The 23,271-nt window shown below is 39.4% G+C and overlaps 1 protein-coding gene and 1 pseudogene across 7 annotated transcripts in view; one reads left to right on the top strand and one right to left on the bottom strand.

Moving 5' to 3' along the window:
* Positions 1 to 475: 475 nt before the first annotated feature.
* The window catches only part of HP1BP3 (heterochromatin protein 1 binding protein 3), a 50,537-nt gene continuing 27,741 nt past the window's right edge, over positions 476 to 23,271 (bottom strand). For all 7 annotated transcript variants that reach the window (XM_058304226.1, XM_058304225.1, XM_058304228.2 and 4 more), the window contains 4 exons: positions 10,960 to 11,119; positions 6,849 to 6,960; positions 2,706 to 2,825; positions 476 to 2,235 (listed from right to left, as the gene is read on the bottom strand). In XM_058304226.1, coding sequence (XP_058160209.1) covers positions 1,941 to 2,235; positions 2,706 to 2,825; positions 6,849 to 6,960; positions 10,960 to 11,119 — 687 coding nt within the window. In that variant the 3' untranslated portion in view covers positions 476 to 1,940. The remainder of the gene's footprint in view (positions 2,236 to 2,705; positions 2,826 to 6,848; positions 6,961 to 10,959; positions 11,120 to 23,271) is intronic.
* On the top strand, positions 8,523 to 9,250 carry LOC101426096 (small ribosomal subunit protein uS3-like; annotated as a pseudogene).

Genomic DNA, 23,271 nt, shown 5'->3' with positions numbered 1-23,271 from the left:
AAAAACACACCCCCAAATCCTGCATCTTTTGATTCCAGAAAAGCAGAGAACTCTTAGCACAGGTACCTGAAACCCACAATACTAAGAGAACTGCAAAATAGCTACAGAAATAGAATTACTTTCTAAAATTAGGTTTCTAGGATTTATCTGAAATCCTTTGCAGCACTGTATTTTCTTCTAGTCAAGGACATACCTGAATGATGAGATCATGAAAAACTGGGATCTATCAGCTTGAAAATAGTTCTTAAAATAAAAAACAATTATTTTTCATACCTTTGATCCATTAACTAGTATCAGCATTCAATTTATGTAGAAACATTTAACATCAACATAAAAGCACATAAACTGGAGCTTGTATTTAAAAAGAAAAGTGGATGGCATCTATTGAAAAGAGTAGAATAAAGACTCAAATTGAGGGCAACCAGCTGTTTCGGAAGATCAACTAGAAACTTTTAAATATAAGCTACAGTTCAGCAGCTTTTAAAATTTCATGTTTATTCATATTTTTCAAAATATATGTACATAAAAAAGGAAAATTTACAACAGGAAAGATTGCCTTACATGCAACACAAATTCCAATGAATTCATGATGGGATCACACATGATTATGGATCTAATTCAAGCCAATCTTCTCAAGATCATTTCCCAGCCATAGTTTAGGCTGAAGAGATCCCAGAAGACAACGCAAATGGAATGAAAAGGAAACAAACATCTTTAGCCTCTGGCAGCACTCAAAGGGCCAGAAGATGTACACCAAAAAGTTTAAGACAATTAAAATGTCAAGTGCTACTGAGAAGATAAATGATAACTGGAAATCAATACTTCTCAAGTAGAAAGCTAGTGCTATTTAACACAACTTCACAATACCAAAACAAATACAAATAAAGGGTAGGTAGTTGGACTTCATTTGCTTTTTCTTGTTTTAATATCTCCAAAAGGAAGCCACTGGTTGATATCAAAAGTGCTGTGGAAAGAACGGAGGGAAAAAAACCCACAGATGAATCTGGAATCTAGTTTATTTTAGCAAATTGTATGTTTATCCACTTAACATCTCTACATTAGCAATGATGTAACTCTCCAACATTTCCTTATAAAAAAGGCAAACAGGAAGCAGCAATTCCTGCTCCAAATATTAAAAAATATATTTTAACATTTCATCAAGAAGATTTTATATGTTTTGATTTTTGGTAACATGGGTGACACCAGAAATCACAGATTCAATATATTCCTTTCCTTCAGTCAAAAATCAAGTGGTGGAGAGAACTTGTGCTTGCTGTCAAGGGAATCCAAGGCCCTGTGCCAGTGAAAAATACCTGGAAATTGATCACTGTGAAAAGTGGCCCAAAGGTATCCTACATTTTCAGAATCAAGTGAGATCAAAATGTTTTTGGCTTATTCCCAAAGCTAAGAAGACATCTGTTTACAGTTGGAGAGAAAGGTTAGTGGAGTAGTTTTATAAATAAGATTCATTACTATAGTTGTAACTGAAGTCTCCAGGTTGGAGGCTTTACAATTCAGCTAGCGCTGTATTGCCTCTTTTTGAGCTTCCATCACCTGACCAGCACCCTGTTCTAGATGCTTTCTACAAATACAAAAATCTTTGCAACTGTTTAGGTAAAACTGGAAGGAACAAAAAAGCCAAAGGAAAGGGGACTGGGGATTGGGGGTGGGGAATGACGGGGAACAGGGACAAGTATAGATTACACAGTTTAGGAAAGTCCAGGATTATTGCAGAACTTAAAATGAGACAGGAGGGGCAGGCACCAAGAAAAGTGCCTAAAGCTAACAAATGCCTAAGTTGGTTTATTTATATTCCCTCCCCACAATGTTCATAGGAGAGGAAAAAATGTAATTTGAAAAGCATCAAAACTAAAACAAATGCACAATGACTTTAGAAAATAAGATTTTGAATTTCTTGATACCCTCTCTTCCTATAAAATTTACTTTTTTGCTTTGAAAGACTTCTTCATGGTGGATTTGCCTTTGCCAGGCAATTTCACTTCCTTTCTCACACTGGCTGCAGGCTTCTTTGAAGAGCCACCACTAGGTTTCTTGATGACTGAGGGTGTGGGTCTGGCTTTCTTGGCAGGAGTTTTGGCCTTGGGAGGGGCTTTCTTGGGCAGGGGTCTAGCTTTACCCCGCTGCGCAGCGGGCACTTTAGGTGTGGGCTTGGCCCCTCTCTGCTTTATGGATGCAGCCTTCCCTTGGGACTTGGCTGGGGTTTTCTTCTGCAACCTGTGAGAAACAAAGAGCAAAGCAATTGCTCAGTACACATGAGAGACTCACTTTTCCAGGACAACCAGATACTCTGCCAAAAAAGAAATGTCAAGAATAGGAATATGATTATTATTTTTTTAAACCACAGGCTTTACTAAAAAGGTATTAAAAACTCAACCAATTCAAGGAAGCTGACATGAAATTCCATGATGCTTTTATGAAAATAGGGATTATTTTTTCTTTGAATACTCAAAATAATGGACATATATATAGGTTTGACCGAAGAGTAAATTACTCATTCATATTGCTTCCTAAGTTCAGAGTCCCTGAATTTTCAAGGGAGAAGACAAGTTCAAATGTAAAAAAAGAACCTGAGAAGGATCTTGAGTTGTTAAAACACTCTTCTATCTACAGTCTCTCCTAATATAACTATTTTTAAATCTAAAATATCACCCTCCTCCCAAGAAGAGCTTTTCATACTTCCATACCTTCTCTTAGGTAGTGGCTCTTCATCCTCAGAGTCGTCTTCTTCTTCTGATGAGTCTTCATCATCTTCATCCTCATCTTTATTATCATCTGGCTCTTTCTTTGGAAATAGAACTCCTGGGCTATGGGAAAAAAATGTGGTAAAACAGAAATACCGTATAGAACACAGAAAATACTGTGACCCTAGATGCTCTTTCTAGGAAATTCTTCACCATGCTCCCTCAAAAAAGTCATTAGGTTACGTTTTAGTCAGGTTACATTAACCAATTTTGAACATACATACAAATTTATGACAAATCTGTAAAAGCCCTAGACTGATCTCATTTCTTTATACTCTCCACTTAATGATCCTTAATCATTTATTTAGTAAACATTTACTCAAGCCTCTGATGTATGTTTGGCACTCTATTAGCCACTGAGTATATAACAGTGAATGGTCTTAAAGCAGTGAGCAATTTTGCACAGCATGATACTGGCAGTATTTTAAGGCTTGCATCTCTTCAAAGTTTTAGAGAAAGTTAGCAAGTATCCTCCAACTCTTCTTTGCTCTCAATGGTAGAAATGTTTCTTCTGATTAAAATCCTTAAATTACAACATTCTATGTGTGTAACTTTAAGAATTAAATTTAAACCAATGTTTGATAAATTCAAATAATATACCTTCAACCAAGTAACACGTTTGCAAGCAAAGAAAAATATACTAAACCTATACTATGTCTTATTAAATTAGGGTTTTACTAATTTATAGTGTTTTACTAAAAAGCAAAGCGTTTTATAAGAAGGGTATATCAGCAGTGCATAGTACAATGTCGGGCCCATAATATGTGCTCCATATCTTTCTGGTCAAATGAATAAGGTATATATGTTATAGACAAGTTTTAAAATAAATGTTCCCGTTTCTACAGTATAAAGAAGGCATTGCAAGGATTCTTGGAAGCAGCTGATGCTCTCTCTCTACTTGGTACTAAATAATTAAAATTTATACATAATCCTCAAATAATCTTCCTGCCATTATCATTTACTTGATGAAGAAATAATTATACTGACCAAGGATCTCAATGAATCCATTATTTGATTTCAGGAATGGATAGCTAAAGCTCCTCTATTCTTACATAAAACTTTTTACTTTAAAACAAATACTACTGGTTCAAAACTGCAGCATGAGAAAGCTCCAGAGCTCTGTCCCTCTGACAGAAAGCTTTGAAAAACAGCAAGAAATGGCAGAAAGTTTTCTGAAAGCTCCAGAAAATAGCTAAAGGAATGCAGTAACAGGGAAAAGTGCAGAGTCAAGAAAAAGGTACCTTAACAGCAGAACTGCATGCTGCCCTGGCTGGCTGCTTCCCTTCCCACCTTTATCGGCGTGGGCTGAACCAGCCTATGCTCCCAGTGTATAGATCCCTCATCTCAGTTTTGGAGGGAGCAAAGTAATCCTCGTGCAATCACTGGGAACATGTATGTCTGGCCCAATCTGCCCAGTGGTGGTCTGAGAAACCTGCTATTCCAGAACTTACCCAGTATGTAGAAGGCAGTTCACCAAGCTCTCCTACAGAACTCAAGAGGCTGCCTGAGGCAAGGAACTGCTGGTTGCAATGCCAGGACCATGAGGAAATGTTTAGGAAAGAGGGCACATTTTATTGTGTGGAAACTGGGGAATTCCTAGGGCCTCAGGCAAATATCCAAGATAAGATGCATGGGCAGAAAGATCAGGGAGGTCTCTACACTCTGGCTTATTCTCTAAATTGAATGCATGGATAAAAGAAGAGCGCTCCTACAGGAAATCTACAAAGCCTGGGAAAGGTGTTTTCCTTTTTTCCTTCAGGTTTTTTTGGTTTGTTTGTTGTTAATTGTTTGTTCTTGGCATTCAAGGAAAGCTCTGTCATAAAATAACTGGATACAAGCTGAAGGAACAGAAGCCTCAATGTCTCAATTCCAGTGACAACACATTAAAATATCAAAACGTCTGAGTTTCAATAAAACATTAAAAAACATACAAAGAAAGAGGAAGCAATAGCTCAGGTACAGGACAAGATTAAAGCATTAGAAACATCAATGAGGAGAACCACACCTGGGACATATCACACTTAAAGAAAAAAATGAATGAAGAATTAAAGAAGAGAAGCAGATATGGCTCAAGTGACTGAGTGCCTACCACATGGGAGGCCCATGGTTCAGTTCCCAGTACCTCCTAAAGAAGACAACAAGCTGGTGCAACAGGCAGGTGCAGCAAGCTGACACAACAAGAGACAAGAAAAACATAATGAGACACTCAACAAAGTCAGGGAGCAGAAATTCCCAGTGCCTCCTAAAGATGAGCAAAGACAGCATGCCAACACGACGGGCAAGTGTCTTCACAACAAGACAGTGTAACAAGAGACACAGGAAGAGAAGCATAATGAGAGACAAGGCAAAGCAGGGAATGGAGTTGGCTCAAGCAATTAGGTACGTCCCTCCCCCATCAGAGGCCCTGTGTTCAGTTCCCAGTACCTCAAAGAAACAAAGATGATGAACAGACAGAACAAGTGCAAACAATGAGGGGGGTGGGGAGAAATAAAAATATTAAAAAAAAAAAAAAAGAAAATCAGGACTATGATAGATGAACAGAGATTATCAAGAGAGAGATGGACATTCTAAAAAGGAACTAAACAGACTTGAAGATCAAAGTAACAGACACTAAAATTTTCTTAGAAGGGGTTCAACAACAGATTGGAGCTGGCAGAAGAAAGAAAACAGAGAACCTGAAGAAAAGATAATTGAGATCATTCAGTTGGAGGAGTTGAAAGAAAGAAGAAAGGGGAAAAGAGCTCGAGGAACCTGTGGGGCACCATCAATTGTACCAATATGCAGCAGAAGAAGAGACAAAGGGGAAAAGAGAATATTCTAAGAAATAATGGCTGAAAACATCCCAAAGTTAAAAAAAGACATGAATATACACATCCAAATTGCTCAACAAGCTTCAAATAGGGTAAACGCAAATAGACTCACACCATGACATATTATAACCAGACTGTTGAATGCCAAAAATAAATAGAATTGTGAAAGCCACAAGAGAGATGTCACGTTATATACAAGGGAGCCTCAAACAGATCAAATGCCTATTTCTCAAAGGAAACCATGAAGGCAGTGGGAGCATGTATTTAAAGTGCTGTTTACTTCCTATAGGATCTAAAAGGCAAATTCATAAAATTTAAAGATAAATCAGTGGTTTTGGACTCAATGTATAAATATGCAATCTGTGACAAGAACTACATAAAAGTGGACAGAAGGATATATAGGAAAACAGCTTGTGTATACTACTGATGTTAAGTTGGTATATAAGCAAACCAGATTGTTACTGATTTAGGATATTAATTTAAGTCCAATGGTAACTACAAAGGAAATATCAGAAAAATGCCAAAATCAGACAGACAGAAGTCAGAGTACAGGTTGCCAGGGGCAGGGGAAAGGGGGAATGGGGAGTTAACGCATAATGGGTATAGGGTGTCTGTTTGGGGAGATGGGGAAAGTTTTAATATTCATAGTACATAGTGGTTAAGTACCACAATATTATGAAAGTGATTAATACCACTGAATGGTATCCTTGGGAGTAGTTGAAAAGGGAAAATTATCTTGCACATATGTTCTAATAATTAAAGAAGAGAAAGAACAACTAAACAATGATAATTAAAAGCAATATATGATCCTGGATGGATTTAAGAAGGGAGGAGGAGAAAGGGGTCAAAAGGACATTTTGAGACAAATGAAAAAACTGGAATTTATAGACTATAAGCTTAGTTATCAATGCTATATTTCTTGAACTTGATAACTGTATTTACAGTGGTTAAATAAGAGGATATCCTTGTTCTTAGGAAATATACATGGCAGTTTTAAGTTTTCAAGGAGCATTATGTATACAACTCATGCAACAGTATTTAAAAAATAGACTGGTATATAAATAAATAAATAGATCGACAGATTGGACAGATAGAATGATATGGTCAATATTACAAAATGTTAAAATTTGGTGGACTTGGATACCTGAGGACATATAGGGGTATTTGGATTTCTAAGGGGCTTATATTATTTGCATACCTGTTTGTGTAAAGTTTGAAAGTATTTTAAAATACAAAGTTGATGACCAATCTTTTACATTATGGACCAAGTGCTTACCTGGGGTAATAAGGAAAACAAAGCTGGAAGGTGCCACTGAATCCTTTACCAGAGATCTGTTCCATCCACCCATTCTTTTCGCATTTCTGCAGTGTTTTCTTCAGCAGATGCACTTAACAAAAAAGTGAGGAAAGAGAAAATTTTTATCTACTTACTCAGATTTGATCATTCTCTCAACAACAATCAGATGCCCACCAATCACACATTCAATGTCCTGTCACATAAGTTACTGACATGTGCTAAATGAATCCTTGGTGATCAAAGGTATTATCTTTTTGGCTAAACAGTTATTAACTGCCCATAAATTTGGCAAGAGTTAAATTATAATGAGAAGAGGCACCCACACCACTGGGTCAAACTGTCTCATTTCACAGAAGGGGAAATAGGAGCCTAGAGTTAATTAACTTGCCCCGAGGTCACATATAAACAGTTAATAGCATATCTAGGACTAGAATTAATATCTCATTTTTTCCGTTCATTCAAACATTTATTAAGTACCAACAGGTATCTGATAATCATGTAGCAGAATATATTTAAAAAATGAACATAATCAATTCCTTACAAATCAGCAAATATTAATGCAACAATATTGTAGCACTTGAAAATCTCACCAATTCTCTTTCATACAAAGACATCAAAATATATTTTTATGGTGACTCAATGTCTAAAAAATAACTATCAAATCAGTAAAACTGATTTGGTATCAAATTCTTTTTTTTTATTTGGAGACAGAGATTGAACCCAGGACCTTGTATGTGGGAAGATGGCACTCAATCACTGAGCGACACTGGTTCTTCATCTTTCTCCCCCTTCCTGCCTTGCTGTTTTTCTTCACTGTCTGTGTCCATTCTCTTTTTGTCTTCTCTTCTCATTTTTCTCCTCTAGGATTCACCAGGATTTGATCCTGGGACCTCTGATGTGGAAAGAAGTACCCTGTCACTTGTGCTATCTCAGTTCCTGGTTTCTGCTGTGCCTTGCCTTAACTCCCTCTTGATCTATCTCTCTTTTGTTGTGTCATCATCTTGCAACATGACTCACTTGCACAGGCAATGGCTTGCCACGCAGGCATGCTTTTTTTCTCTCTATTAACCAGGAGCCCAGGGATCAAACCTGGGTCCTCCCACATGGTAGGCAGAAGCCCAATCACTTGAGCTACATTCTGCTTCCCCACCTTTTCTTACAACTTTGCCAACAAGAAAATGACAAAATAGTCTTTAAGGGTCAATGTGTACCAATTAAACAGCATATATCTTTAGTACTAAAAGATGAAAACAGTAATCCACAACAGTTTTCAAAGTAGGTAAGAAAACAAAGCATTTCTTCCTAACGTTTACATACACACACACACAACTATATTTACCTGCATACATGTGAAAAATCAACATTAAGACCTCAAAATTACCTCTTTATTTTTAAATAATACATTCTGGTTTGTACTTTCTGCTACTTAATACCCATATTCATCCCACCACTGTGCCTGTTCTAGGAACTCAATAAAAACTCACACAATCGCACCATTCTTTTATGTGTTAATACTGCTAAGGCAAGGTGTCTAATCTCAAATCACCAACCTCACAGGGTACATGCATTTTTCTTAAATTAAGTATTTAGTACAGGGCTTAACCCAGTTAGAAATAGTCTAATCTTTTCCTTTTGGCTGTGCGTGGCAGCAAGATGGCAGTGCAAATTTCCAAGAAGAGCAAGTTTGTTGCCGATGGCATCTTCAAAGCTGAACTGAATGAGTTTCTCACTCGGGAGCTAGCTGAAGATGGCTACTCTGAAAATGCGGTTCGAGTTACACCAACCAGGACAGAATTCATTATTCTAGCCACTAGGACACAGAATGTTCTTGGTAAGAAAGGCCAGCAGATCCAGGAATTGACTGCTGTAATTCAGAAGAGGTTTGGCTTCCCTGAGGGCAGTGTAGAGCTTTATGCTGAAAAGGAGGCTACAAAAGGTCTATAGGCCATTGTCCAGGCAGTCTCTGCATTACAACTCCTAGGAGGGCTTGCTGTACAGAGGGCCTCCTATGGTGTGCTGCGGTTCATCATGGAGAATGGAGCCAAGGGCTGCGAGGTCGTGGGGTCTGGGAAACTGCAAGGACAGAGGGCTAAATCCATGAAGTTTATGGATGGCCTAATGATCCACAGTGGGGACTCTGTCAACTACTACATTGATACTGCTGTGCATCATGTGCTGCTCAGACAGGGTGTGCTGGGTATCAAAGTGAAAATCATGCTGCCCTGGGACTCAAGTGATAAGATTGGTCCTAAGAACCCCTGCCTGACCATTTGAGCACAGTGGAACCCAAAGATGAGATCATACCCACCACTCCCACCTCAGAACAGAAGGGTAGGAAGCCAGAGTCGCCTGCCATGCCCCAATCAGTACCTACTGCTTAAAAGGGTTTTCTTGACAGCTGGACCTAGAGTCTGGATGTTGCTTGATAAAGACATTTAATAAAACTTTTAAAAAGGCACTTGGCCTGACTTGACTATGTCCAGTGTTCAGTCTGAAGGTCATATTGGCCTGTGGGAGCACTGATGCTTGTCGGTTTTTTAAAAAGATTTATTTCTATTCCACCCCCCCCCCCAGCTGTCTGCTTTCTGTGTCCATTTGCTGTGTGATCTTCTGTGTCCATTTGTATTCTTGTCAGTGGTACCCGGAATCTGTGTCTTGTTTTGTTGCATCGTCTTGCTGCATCAGCTCTCCGTGTGTGCGGTGCCATTCCTGGGCAGGCTGCATTTTTTTCATGCTGGGTGGCTCTCCTTAAGGAGTGCACTCCTTGCATGTGGGGCGCCCCTACGCGGGGGACACCCCTGCGTGGCACGGCCCTCTTTGGGCGTATCAGCACTGCCCGTGGACTAGCTCATCACACAAGTCAGGAGGCTCTGGATTTGAACCTTGGACCTCCCATGTGGTAGGCGGACGCCCTATCCATTGGGCCAAATTTACTTCCCAATGCTTGTCTTTGATTGGTGTTTAGGGTCTCCTGGCTCAGGAAGTTTCTGTGCTTTCTCTAGAGCCTTCTTGGTTTAACCATGCTGTGTGGTATTGGCAAAAGCCAAAACAGGAAGACCTGAACAGAGCCAACCAGAGAAATGACAGGGGCAGTAAATCTGGTGTTCAGTGAAGTCTGATTGTTGGCAGTCAGCACCTTGATTAACTGATCTGTAGCTCAGGATCAGAAATGGGATATATATATATTTATTTATTTATTGGGTAACAGCGTAGAATATCCCATTTTATCCATTTTAAACTGTACACTTAAGTGGTGTTAATTACATTCACAAAGTTGTGCTACCATTACAATTTTTCCATTATCCCAAACAAATAAGTAGAAATTTCAGTTATTTATCCTTTGTGTCTGGCTCGCTCATTTCATACAACATGAAGGCTTCAAGGTTCCACCTGTTTTGTAGCATGTACCAGAACTTTTTACAGCTAAGTAATATTCTATTGTACGCACATAATACATTTTATCCATTCATCCATTGGTGGTCATTTGGATTGTTTCCACCATATAGGTATTGTGAATAATGCTATGAATAATGGTGTACAGGTTAAGATTTTTAAGATATTTCCTGATGAATAAGGAAATATATATTGCATGTAGAAAATAAACTGGTGATTTATATTTTGGGATAAAACTGTTCTAGGGATGTGTATTGTTTCTCGTGTAACCCTCAGGAAACTCGCTTGTGTCACTGAAGTATAAAAATCATTTTTTAAAACAAACAAACAAAAAAGAAATAATCTAAGTAGAAAGTATTCTTAAACACTGACTTGGTTTTAAGGTGAAATTAGATGTTTTCGGTATTACACAAATAAACATTCAGAAGTAGGAAAAGAGGTACTATATGAAGAAAAACAGATTTCTGAAAAATCTTTATAGTTAGGTGAAATCAACTTCTGATCTTTAGCATTCATTGTAAGTTAAGAACAAGGCTTTATTATCTAATTCTCTTTTTGTAAAATGTAAATTTGTATAGCTGTTCCCTCTTGATTTTTAGAGTTGACAATTACCACTCTGACATTAATAGCTGATTGCTGATTTTTCATAAGAAAATCTCCCTAATCCTGGTTAAACACACACAATTTTGAGACTTACTCTGATAGTTAGAATTGGTCCCTGGGTGGTTCTCCAGGACATACTTCTTCAGAGCAGTGGTGGAGCAGGTCTTCGGCTCATTCATGGCAGCAATGGCAGACAAGATTGCATATTCCATCAGGCTTCCACCAAGCAGGGGTTTCTCCCCTGATTTCTTCAGCTGTTTTCCAAGGAGGAAGAGAAAAGCATCAAGACAACACTCTCCCAAAGCAGGTCAAGACAAGACTCCTCTGCACCAGGTGGGTCGGAGTTCCTGCATTAGCACAGATATGTTTTACAATAAATTGTCATGTTAGGGACTTTCTTTTCCCATTCACCAGGTATTCAGTCTAACTGAGGAGTCCCAACCCTCCTATGGATATTTTCTATTTCCTTCTACCCATCCTTCCAACCTTAAACATTAATAGCCAACCTAAACTGAAGATACGGACAGATCTTCCCCTCAATAAGCAGATTAACCTGTTATGTCCTGATACATTAAGACACTTTTATCTGGTGATATTTCCTTATTCTGAACCTGAAAAGTGAAGTAGTTCTAAAAATAGCCTTTTAAATCCTGTAAGGATAACAGCAAAGGAAAAACGAATAATATTTAAGGTTTCATACCAAAGAAAATTACACAGAATAATTCAAGGATGACAGGCTAGAAAAAGAAGGTCAGGACCAGTAAGCAAAAGGGGCAAGAGAAGAAAAAATCAAGTATGCTCTATAATAGTGGTTCACAAAAAGTGTGGTCCACAAACCTCCCACAGCCCTTTTTTATGGGATATGAAAGGTCAAAACTATGTTCATAATAATAATAATAATAATATGTAATTAGTCCTTTTCCGACTGTATTGACATTTACAATGATGGTACAAAAGCAATGAATTCTCCCACCTTTGCACAAATCAAGGCCAGTGGCACAAAAATGTACCAGTAGTTATATTTTTCAGTTATACACTTGCAGTTAAAAGGAAAAAAAGCCATTTTCACTTAGGAAATGTCCGTGATGATATAGTAAATGTTAAGTCTCAACCAGTGAGTGCATGTCTTTCAGCATTTTACAGGATGACATGGGAAGAGCGCATAGAACACTTCTACATATGGAGGTATAATGGTTGTCTCAAGGAAAAGCACCTTTGCAAATAAGCTGTGAACTGAACTAGCTGCATTTTCCATGATATATCCTTTTTACTTGACGAAACACCTGACAAATTACGGTTATTAAGACTTGGGTTATCTGCTGACATCTTGCAAATGAATCAAAGAAGCTTGTCACTTTAAGGAAAACAACAGTACTTGTTGCCAAATTCAAACTTTCAAGAGAAAATTAAAACAGAAAACTTGTACCCACCATTCTGAGCCTGAGATCTTCTCAATATTAAATAATGTTCTAATGAGATCAGTGGTTGTATTAATGATGATTTTTGTTACTGTATGACAAAATGTGCCAACATTTGGAAGATCAACATAACTCAGTGAGTCACTATCTTCCAAATGGCAAAAGTACGTTATATAATGTTACAAAATTATGAATGGTTAAAAGATTCATTCAAAACACAAGATGAACCAAATGGATTTTAAGGTAATAGAGTACAAAAAGTTCATTGATAGAATTTCAGATTTCACATGGAACAAACATTTAAGAAATTATGACAAAATCAATTAATAAAATACAAAATAAATGAATAAAATCAACAATTAATAAAGGACAAAAACTACATGATCATCAATAGACACAGAAAAAGCATCTGGAAAATCCAACACCCATTCATGATTTAAAAAAAAATCTTAAACCTGTGGGAAGCAACCGAGCTCCTGTTTACCACATGGAGGTTTGATCCCTGGGACCTCTTGGTAAAAAAAAGAAAAAAGAGCCCGTGTGGCAAAGTAAACACTAAAAAGACAATTACACAACCAGATAGGAAAAAACTAGCTACACTTGAGAGGATTGTGGGAAGATGGCAATGAACTAACAGGCAAAGCTGAATGCTCTCACTGAAACGATGGAGAAAGAAGCAAAAGCTGTCCGAGGGACCTGCTTTGGGGGTCAGTGGACCAGGACAGTGCTACAAAACTCCCAGGAGGGTGAGGGACAGAGAGATGAAAAAGGTGTAATGACAAACGCGTTACCAAGCTCCCGTGGCAGCCAGGAAGGGCCCCTCCCCTCCCCCAAGATGCTAAGCTAGGGTAAAATCCCGGGATCAATGCAGCCCACTGAGGTGAACAGACATCTTCCTCCCTGTTAGCTGTTTCAAGGGAAAAGGGAGGGGAGGTCAAGGTGCTGTTCTTCAGTGAATATGGCCAGCAGAGCCCACTCTAAATCTCTGTTCTGGACATTCAACACAGGAACATAGGAAAACCTAGACTGAAAATACTTCAGTGGAAAGATGTGTTAACTGGTGCCATCTGCTGGCTGGTCTGGAAATTGCATGGACAAAGACCACGTTCTCTGTATCCAACCAACCCTTGGGAGAGAATCTGCACCCCACTTAAGATGGGCAACTTTAAAGCTTAGAATAAGTTGAACCAAATATCAAAGAAAAGCTGTGAAAAAAACAGGGGGAAGCAGATGTGGCTCAAGCAACTGAGCTCTGCTTACCACATGGGAGGTCCCAGGTTTGGGTCCCAATACTTCCTGGTAAGGATGGGCAGAGAGCTGCACATACCGCAACAAGAGCTAGACTACTGCACTGGCTGAAATGAGCTAGACACAGCACCCTGCGACACACAGCACTCTGCCACAAAGAGAGCTTGATACCCACAAACTGCTGCAATGAGAGCTAGACATCACTCCCTGCAGGAACAAGCAGATGCCTGAACACACAGATGCCACAGTCTGCAGGGAGCAGATGTGGCTCAGGTTGTCTGGCATTCCCCTCCCATGTGGGAAGTCCTGGGTTCGATTTCCATGCCTCCTGGAGAAAGGCAAGCAAACAATGAGTAGACAGACAAGAGAACCATCTGGGGGAGGGGTGGGGAATAAATGAAAAATAATTAAAATATAAGTAAAAATTAAATATCTTTTAAAAAAATAAAAGAAAAATTGGCCCTCAGAGTAAATTCACCAACATATTCAGATACCTAAACATCAGCCAAAAATTATAAGCTATACCAGGAAATAGGAAAAGAACAAATCAATACCCTGAAGAGATACAGGATTTAAGACAATCAGTGATAATCACACAACTCTCCTAAGTCACATCATGGAATGTATAGAAAATATGACTAAAGAAGAAAAGAATATTAAGAAGACACTGGGAGAGTATAAAGAAACAATTCGAAAGTAACAGACCTTATGGGAATGAAAGACATAAGGATGAGATTAAAAATACATTAGAGGGAAGACAACCAGCAAGATGGCAGGAGAGTAAGGAGCTCTGAGAGTCAACTTGTGCTACAGGGCAACTGGTAATCATCTAAAGCTATGTAAAGCACTTGTTTGGGGGCTCCAGGAAACGAGAAGACCATCCTGCAACATCCTTGAAAGAATGGAAGTAGAAGACGGCCCATCTGCAGATATTTCTAAGTAAAGCAATCCACGCAACGGAGGCCAGTGCCCATCCTCCACTGGTGGCAGAGCCACCTTGGGAGCTCTTCTGTTGCTGGAACTGGAAGTTCCACTTCCCAAAAATGGGAGGAAGAGACTGTAGGGTACCAACTTTAGCTACTGATTAGTAAACACGACTGGCTAAAGTACAACCTAAGAACAGCTAAAGTGGGAAGCGGTCTTGGCCCAGTGGTTAGGGCATCCACCTACCACACGGGAGGTCTGCGGTTCAAACCCCGGGCCTCCCTGACCCATGTGGAGCTGGCCCATGTACAGTGCTAATATGTGCAAGGAGTGCTGTGCCACGTAGGGGTGTCCCTGTGCAGGGGAGCCCCACGCGCAAGGAGTGCGCCCCATAAGGAGAGCCGCCCAGGGTGAAAGAAAAGTGCAACCTGCCCAAGAATGGTACCATACACACAGAGAGCTGACACAACAAGATGACACAACAAAAAGAAACACAGATTCCCATGTCACTGACAACAACAGAAGCGGACAAATAAGACACAGCAAATAGATACAGAAAACAGACAACCAAGGGGGGGGGGAGAGAAATAAAATAAAATAAATAAATAAATAAATAAGAATAGCTAAAGTGTGAACTTGTCCAGTAGCCGTCATTTTAACTCTGCACCCCACATAAGGGGAAGCAGGACAGACTCAAAATAACAGTGCTGACAGGGACCAGCTTCTTTCCATCCAGATCAGATTGCAGCTCTAGCCTAAGCCTCAACCCCACGCTCTGGCAGGGAGGGACCTGGGGGAACCTACACCAGCCTCTCAGGGAAAATACAGGCCACACCAGAGAGGGTGGTGACCATCCTACTGTGGTGGTGCAAGCCACTTCGGGAGCCGTTCTGTGGCTGGCGTTGGAAGTTCCATTCTCCAAAAACAGGGGAGGGAGAGATAGTTGGCCACCGACTTCAGCTGATTAGTTAATTTGGCTGGCTGAAGTATAACCCTAAGAACAGCTAACGTTTGAACCTGTCCAAGAAAGAAAGAGGCTGATAGCTGCCATTTTTACTCTGTCCCTGGCAGATTAAAAATCACAGTGACAGTAGGGACTGGCTTCTTTCACCCAAACTGGACTGCAGGCCTAGCCTAGGCTTCCGCCCCACCTCTAGCAGGGAGGAGACTGGCAGACCCTGCACAATCCTCTCTGGGTAACTGCAGGTACATTCTGCTGGCACAGACCAAAGAGTCGGAAGTCTACCGGGGTCGCTGTGGTCATCTTGGGCCCACATGGCATAGACTGCTGACCACACCTGCAGCTCAATTGCTACCCCAGACAGGGGAGGAAGGGGCATGAAGCTTTATCAGTCTCTCTGGGCTACTAGAGTTTAGGCCTGCATGTCTTGGGTTATTACACATGGCTCTGGTTCTGCCCTAACCTTGGCAAAGGAGAAAGTTGGGAAAAGCTTCATCTGTCCCTTGGGCAATGTGGGCACAGCTTGAGCCTCCACAGCTTACAGCACCAACTATATCTTTGGCTCCTACTACACAATCAGCAAGGGAGAAAGGGCAAGAAAGCCCTAAACTAAAGAGAGAAACTGCACCCAGAATAAATATATCTAGTAAGCCAGATGCCAAGACGTCAACAAAAAATTACAATCTACCCCAAGAAACATGAAGCTATGGCCAAGTTAAAGGAAAACTACAACTCATTGTTAAAAGAAATTTTAAAAAGACCAAAATAATTGAAATAACATTCCATGCTCATGAACTAGGCATCTAAATATCATTAAGATATCAATTCTACCAAACTGATACACAGATTCAAGGCAATCCCAATAAAAATTCCACCAGCAGTTTTAAAATAAATGGAAAATATGATTATCAAATTTACTTGGAAGGGTAAGGGGTCCGGAATAGCTAAAAACATCTTAAAAAGAAAAAATGAAATTGGAAGACTCTCACTTTCAGACTTTAAACCGTATTACCTAGCTACAGTGGTAAAAACAGCATGGTAATGGCTTAAAGACAGACACACAGACCACTGTAACTGAACTGATGGCTAAGAAACAGATCCTCACATCTATGGTCAAGTAATATTTGAGACAAACCTGTCAAACCCACCCAGCTTGAACAGAACAACCCATTCAACAAATGGTGCTGAGAGAACTTGATATTCATAGCCAAAGAAGGAAGGAGGACCCTTATCTCACACCTTATACAAAAATTAACTTAAAATGGATCAAAAACCTAAATATAAAAGAACATAGAGCTTCTAGAAGAAAATGTAGGGAAATATCTTCAAGACCTGGTGGTGGGTGGTAGATTCTCAAAGGAGGTCAGAGGACTGAGATAAGACTACTGGTGTTTAATGTATTTAGAAGTTTTAATTAACTTTACTGTAAAAGCGTGGAAATGTATAGAGTTGATGGTAATACACTGTAGTGAGTAACAGCTGGTTTATAAATTGGAATGTAGCTGAAAAGGATAGTCTAGGGATATAAATACCAATTGAAAGAAAGCTAGAGAATAATCTAAGGACTGAATAACAGTGAACCCAGAGGAGGATGAGGATTGTAGTTGATGGTACAGATGCATGAATGTCCTTTGTGAGCTAGAGCAGATTTACATCACTATTGCAGGGTGGTGGAAATGTGGAGAAGCATGGGAAAAATACAATTGGAGTGACCTATGGTTACTCCATAGGTTATGTGGTTAACAGTAATAATGTAATATTCATGTAGCTAAGCCAAAGATGAACTGTATGGATAATGGGGAGTATGGAAAAAGGATGCCAAATGTACGCCATGGACCTGGTAACAGTCTGATGATATTATCTAATAATCTGTAACAAATGTTCCACCATGGTGTGGTGTGTTGACAGAAGAGTACTGTACGGGAATTCCGCACATGTGCATGATTTTTTTGGTAAGTTAAATTCTGTCATAAAAATATATTTTAAAAATAATAATAGGGTGGGTTGGCGGAAAATATGCCAAATAAGGCCTATAGTTAGTGGTAAGATTTTGACCATATTCTTTCATCATTTGTAACAAATGTCTTAAAACAACACAAGGTGTTGGTGCTGGGTTGATGAATGGGACTCCTGTATGATGTTATGCATGTTTGCTTTGTAAGCTGACAGCTTTTAGTATATGCTTGTTTATGTATGTTCATATATAAATAACATAATAATAATAGGGTAGGTTGGGGGAAAAATACACCAAATATAAAATACTTTGAAGATGCTCTTTAATCATTAGTTAAAAATGTTTCACAACAACGCAAGGTATTGTTTGTAGGGTAACGTATGATGTCCCTGTATGACATTATGTATGTTTGTTTTGTAAGTTCACAACTATTACTATACACTTACTGTTTATATATGTTTATATATGTGTGATAAACTTCAATAGATTAAAAAAATGAAAAAAAAATACAGGGACGTAGGAGCAGGTATGAATTGAAGACAGAATTACTGATTTTGAAGGCAGAACATCTGAACTGGAAAAGACAGGAAAACAGAAAGAGAAGAGAATGGAAAAATGGAAGAGTCTCAGGGAGCTAAATGACAATGTGAAATGCACAAACTTTTGAATTATTGGTGTCCCAGAAGAAGAAAATGGAAAAGGGGCAGAAAGCATATTTGAGGAAATAATGACTGAAAACTTCTCAACCCTTTTGAACGATATAAATATATGCAAGAAAGATAATACACCCCAAACAATAAATATGAATAGACTTACTATTCAGAATGGCAATATCAAAGATATAGAGAAGATTCAGAAATCAGCAAGAGAAAAGCAAAGCATCACATAAAAGGGAAACTAGGTAGGATTAAGAGCAGACCTCCCATCAGAAACCATGGAGGAGAGAATAAAGTGGTATAATGTATTTAAATTAAGAATGAGAAAAACTGCCAGCCGATAATTCTGTATCCAGCCCTTCAAAAAAGAGAGTGAGGGAAGTAGATGTGGCTCATGTGACTTAGCTCTGACCTACAACATGGGAGGTCCCTGGTTCAGTTACTGGTGCCTCCTTAAGAAGACAGTGAGCTGGCGCAACAGGCAGGCACAGCAAGTTGATGCAACAAGAGACACAAGAAGAGAAACATGAGAGATACAACAAAGCAGGGAAAGGAGGTAGCTCAAGTGACTGGGTGCTTCCCTCCCACATCAGAGGTCTCAGGTTCAGTTCCTGGTGCCTCTTAAAGAGGCCCAGTGGTTAGGGCGTCCGTCTACCACATGGGAGGTCCGCGGTTCAAGCCCCGGGCCTCCTTGACCCGTGTGGAGCTGGCCCGTGCGCAGTGCTGATGCGTGCAAGGAGTGCCGTGCTACACAGGGGTGTCCCCCGTGTAGGGGAGCCCCACGCGCAAGGAGTGCACCCATAAGGAGAGCCGCCCAGTGCGAAGGAGGGAGCAGCCTGCAGAGGAATGGCGCCACCCACACTTCCCGTGCCGCTGACGACAACAGAAGCGGACAAAGAAACAGAAACAAGACGCAGCAAAAAGACACAGAAAACAGACAACCGGGGGAGGGGAGGGGAATTAAATAAATAAAAATAAATCTTAAAAAAAAAAAAAAGAAACAAGGAAGAGGAACAGCCACAGCAAAGGCAAGCGATGAGGGAACGATAAGAAATAGAAAATAAAAAAAAAAGTCTTCACAGACAAAAACTGACAGAATATGTTACCAAAAGACCAGATTTGCAAGAGATACTAAAGAGAGTGCTGAAGCCTGAAAGGAAAAAACAAGTGTGAGAGACCTGGAGAAGAGTTTAGAAATGAACATTATCAGGAAGGCTTAACTGAAGGATAAGAAAGCAGACAATAGAAAGTAATAGAGAGCTGAATGACAAAATGGATGAAGTAATGCCTTTAAAGTAGTAACACTGAACATTAATGGATTGAACTCCCCAATCAAAAGATACAGACTGATAAAATGAGTGAAAAATTATGAGCTGTTTATATGTTGTCTATAAGAGACCCGCCTCAGATGTAAGGACACCAGGTTAAAAGTGAAAGGTTGGCAGAAGGTATTCCATGTAAACAGTAACTAAAAAAGAGCTGGAGTAGACCAGGTAAATATAAAATAACATTATAATATATGAAAATTAGTGCAACTGGCAAATTGTTCCTGTGATCAATATTCTATAATTTTTTGCATACAAAATAAACACTTGTTTTTAATTGAGGACTGGAGAAGAGATATATTTTTGGACACTTCATTTTTCTTTAACCCTTTCTTATGGATAATCGATTAAAATAATCCATCTGGATCACTATTTAGAATGACCAGTTTTTCTCCCTCATAAAATTATGACTTGTTATCTGCTGTAATTCATTCCAATAAGATGTGAGGAATTCCCAAATAGGAATTTGATTATCCAGAAAAAATTATAGCCTAAATGGAAATTAAATAACTAAACCAATAATTAATTTCATTCTTAGTTTCTTGTAATTTATTATATTAAATCTAACCTGGCCTTGTACTCTCTTAAATTCTGTCATTTCTTTCTATCTTTCTATTTACTTTACAATTTAACAATAAAGGTCTTTTTAAAAACAGCTTAAAAAAAAAGCAAATAATTGTACACTTTGGATAGATCATATGGCATGTGAATATATCTCAGTAAAACTGCTTAGTAAACAAATAAAGAATTGTGCAATAATATCCAGAAATAGCAGCTATGTATAGCAGGGGTAAGGGGATTGAGAGGGGAGGGATTTCCTTGTTTGTCTGTTTCTTGTTGATTCCATTCACAAAAGCATGGAAAAAGAAAAAAATAGGAATTTAACAACAGGAATGTATGTGTGTTCTGGAAACAATAAAACACCTGCTGAGATAAAGTAAAGACCTAAATAAATGAAGACCTGTTTTATGTTTGTGGACTGGGAAACGCAACAATGTTGAGATTGATTCTCTCCAAATCGAGAGATAGGTTCAATGCAATCTTATCAAAATCCCAGCTGGTGTTTTTGCAGATATGCAAAATAGATCCTAACATTTATAAGAAAATTAATTTTTAACCAAATTAAGTCATAACAATGCTGAAAAAAAGGAACGAGGTTGAGGAATTCTCTTCCAGATTTCAAAACTCTTCTACAGAGCTACGGTAATCAAAGATATAAGAATTCAAAACTTTATACTGTACAGTTTACAGTATGATACCAGCATAAATGTAATATACGGACCAATAGAAGAGAACTGAGAGTCCAGAAATAAACCTTTACATTTATGGCTAATTGATTTTTTTATTAAGTACCGAGGCAATTCAACATGGAAAGTATAGTCTCTTCAATAAGTGGTGCTAAGGAGAGCCGCCCAGCGCGAAAGAAAGTGCAGCCTGCCCAGGAATGGCACCGCCCACACTTGCCGTGCCGCTGACGACAACAGAAGCGGACAAAGACAAGACGCAGCAAATAGACACAGAGAACAGACAATCGGCGGAGGGGGGGAATTAAATAAATAAATAAATCTTTTAAAAAATAAATAAATAAGTGGTGCTAGGACAACTGGAAATCTACCTGTAAAAAGACCAATTATACTGTTATCTCTTACCATAAACAAAACAACACAAAATGAATGAAAAACATAAATGTAAAAGCTAAAAGCATAAAACTCTAAAAAGCTGAAACTGTAGTAACTCTTCTACAATGTTAAAAGAAAATATATAAATCTTTGTGACATTAATCCAGGCAAAGATTTTTTAGATATAACATGAGCAACTGAAAAAAATAAAAGGAAAAAAAGAAAAAACAAGACTTTAAAACTTTTGCATTTCAAAAGAACCATTAAGACAATATTTGCAGGTAAGTGGACTTGGCCCAATGGATAGGCGGTCTGCCTTCCACATGGGAGGTCCATGGTTCAAACCCCGGGCCTCCCTGACCTGTGTGGAGCTGGCCCATGTGCAGTGCTGATGCGCGTAAGGAGTGCCCTGACACGGAGGGGTGTCCCCCACGTAGGAGAGCCCCGTAAGGAGAGCTGCCCAGCGTGAAATAAAGTGCAGCCTGCCGAAGAATGGCGCCACACACACGGAGAGCTGATACAACAAGATGATGCAACTAAAAGAAACACAGATTTCCAGTGCTGCTGATAAGGATAGAAGCAGTCACAGAAGAATACACAGTGAATGGACAGAGAGTGGACAACTGGAGGGGGGCGGGGGAAGGGGAGAGAAAAAAAATCTAAAAAAAAACTAATGAGACTTATATCTAGAACATACAAAGAACTCTTGCAACCCAATAAGACAATTAACCTAATTAAAAAATGGGCAAAAAATCTTAAAAGACATTTCACCAAAGAAGATATACAAATAGAGAAGACATACAATATAGAAAAGATGCCCAATGTCACTCAGCATTATGGCTATGCAAATCAAAACCACACTAACATACCACTCTATACCCGCTAGAATGCTCTAATAAAATTAAAAGAAAAAACAGGCACTGATGAAAACAGTTTGGCAGTTTCTTAAAAAGTTTAACATACCATATAACCCAGCAACAATTCCACTCTTAGTCATACACCCAAGTGAAATAAAACATATCTATAAAAACACTTGGATAAGAATGTTCATAGCAGTGTTATTTGTAATAGCCAAAGAATGGAAATAACCCAACTGTCCATCAGCTGGTGAAGGGATAACAAAATACTGTATCCATATATTCAAATACTAGTTGGAAATAAAAAGAAATTAAGTACTGGGAGCAGTTATATCTCAAATGTTGTTCAATCTCCAGTAGCTCCTAAAAACAGGACAAATAAGAAACGAAAAAACCAATTATCAATGGGGAGTAGATGCAGCTCAGTAACTGAGCTCCTGCTTCCCATGTACAAGACAAGATTGTGGGTTCAATCTCCAGTACCTCCTACAAGAAAAAGAATTTAAGTACTAACACATGGTACGACTCAAAAATTTGCTAAGCAGGGAAGTGGATGTGGCTCAAGCAACTGGGCTCCCATCTAACATAAAGAAGGTCCCAGGTTCAATATCCAGGGCCTCCTGGTGAAGGCAAGCTGGCCCATGTGGAGTGCTGGTCTATACGGAATGCCACCCCATGCAGGAGTGCTGCCCTGCACAGGAGTGCTGGCCCATGCAGAGAGCCGGTGCAGCAAGATGACGCAACAAAAAAGAGACAGAGAGTAGAAATAATGAGAGATGCAGCAGACCAGGGAGCTGAGGTGGTGCAAGAGAATGATCACCTCTCTCTCACTCCGGAAAGACCCAGGATCGGTTCCTGGAACTGCCTAATGAGAATACAAACAGACACAGAAGCACACAGAAGCAGACACAGCAAATGGACACAGAGAGCAGACAATGGAGGGAGTGGGGAGAAATAAACAAAAATTTTTTTAAAAATTTTAAATTGACTAAATAAAAGAAGCCAGGCACGAAATAGTGGAGTAGAATATTTTATAAATTATTCCCTCCACTAGAAAAATGAAAGAACTGGAAAAGAGATGAATGAACTAGGTGGCAATCTTGGAACCAGAATGCACATTTAGAGCAAGAGGAGAGCTAGCGGAAGCCAGAGGCTGCTGAGTTCAGCTTCTCTAAGTGAAAGTACAAACCAGTGAATGACCAGCCTGTGTTGTTCAGCCCTGTGGAAGCAGCAGTGGCTGCAGAAATGGCTGCACTTGTGGCAATGTGACACAGATTCTGCGAACAGCCAGCTGAACCCAGAACTGGCAAGGGAAACCACTTCTCCCACAAGTTGGAGTTGAGGGTCAAGGTCAGTCTAAGGTATCTGTGAGGGACCAGGACAGAAGCTGGCCTCAATATCCGCCTTCTGGGTAATAGAGTAGTGCTTCCAGTGTCCTGCCAGC

The sequence above is a fragment of the Dasypus novemcinctus genome, chromosome 9, assembly GCF_030445035.2.
Source record: "Dasypus novemcinctus isolate mDasNov1 chromosome 9, mDasNov1.1.hap2, whole genome shotgun sequence".
Taxonomy (NCBI): Eukaryota; Metazoa; Chordata; class Mammalia; order Cingulata; family Dasypodidae; genus Dasypus; species Dasypus novemcinctus.
Note: the sequence above shows the minus strand (reverse complement) of the source record. Positions and strands in the feature narration are given on the sequence as shown.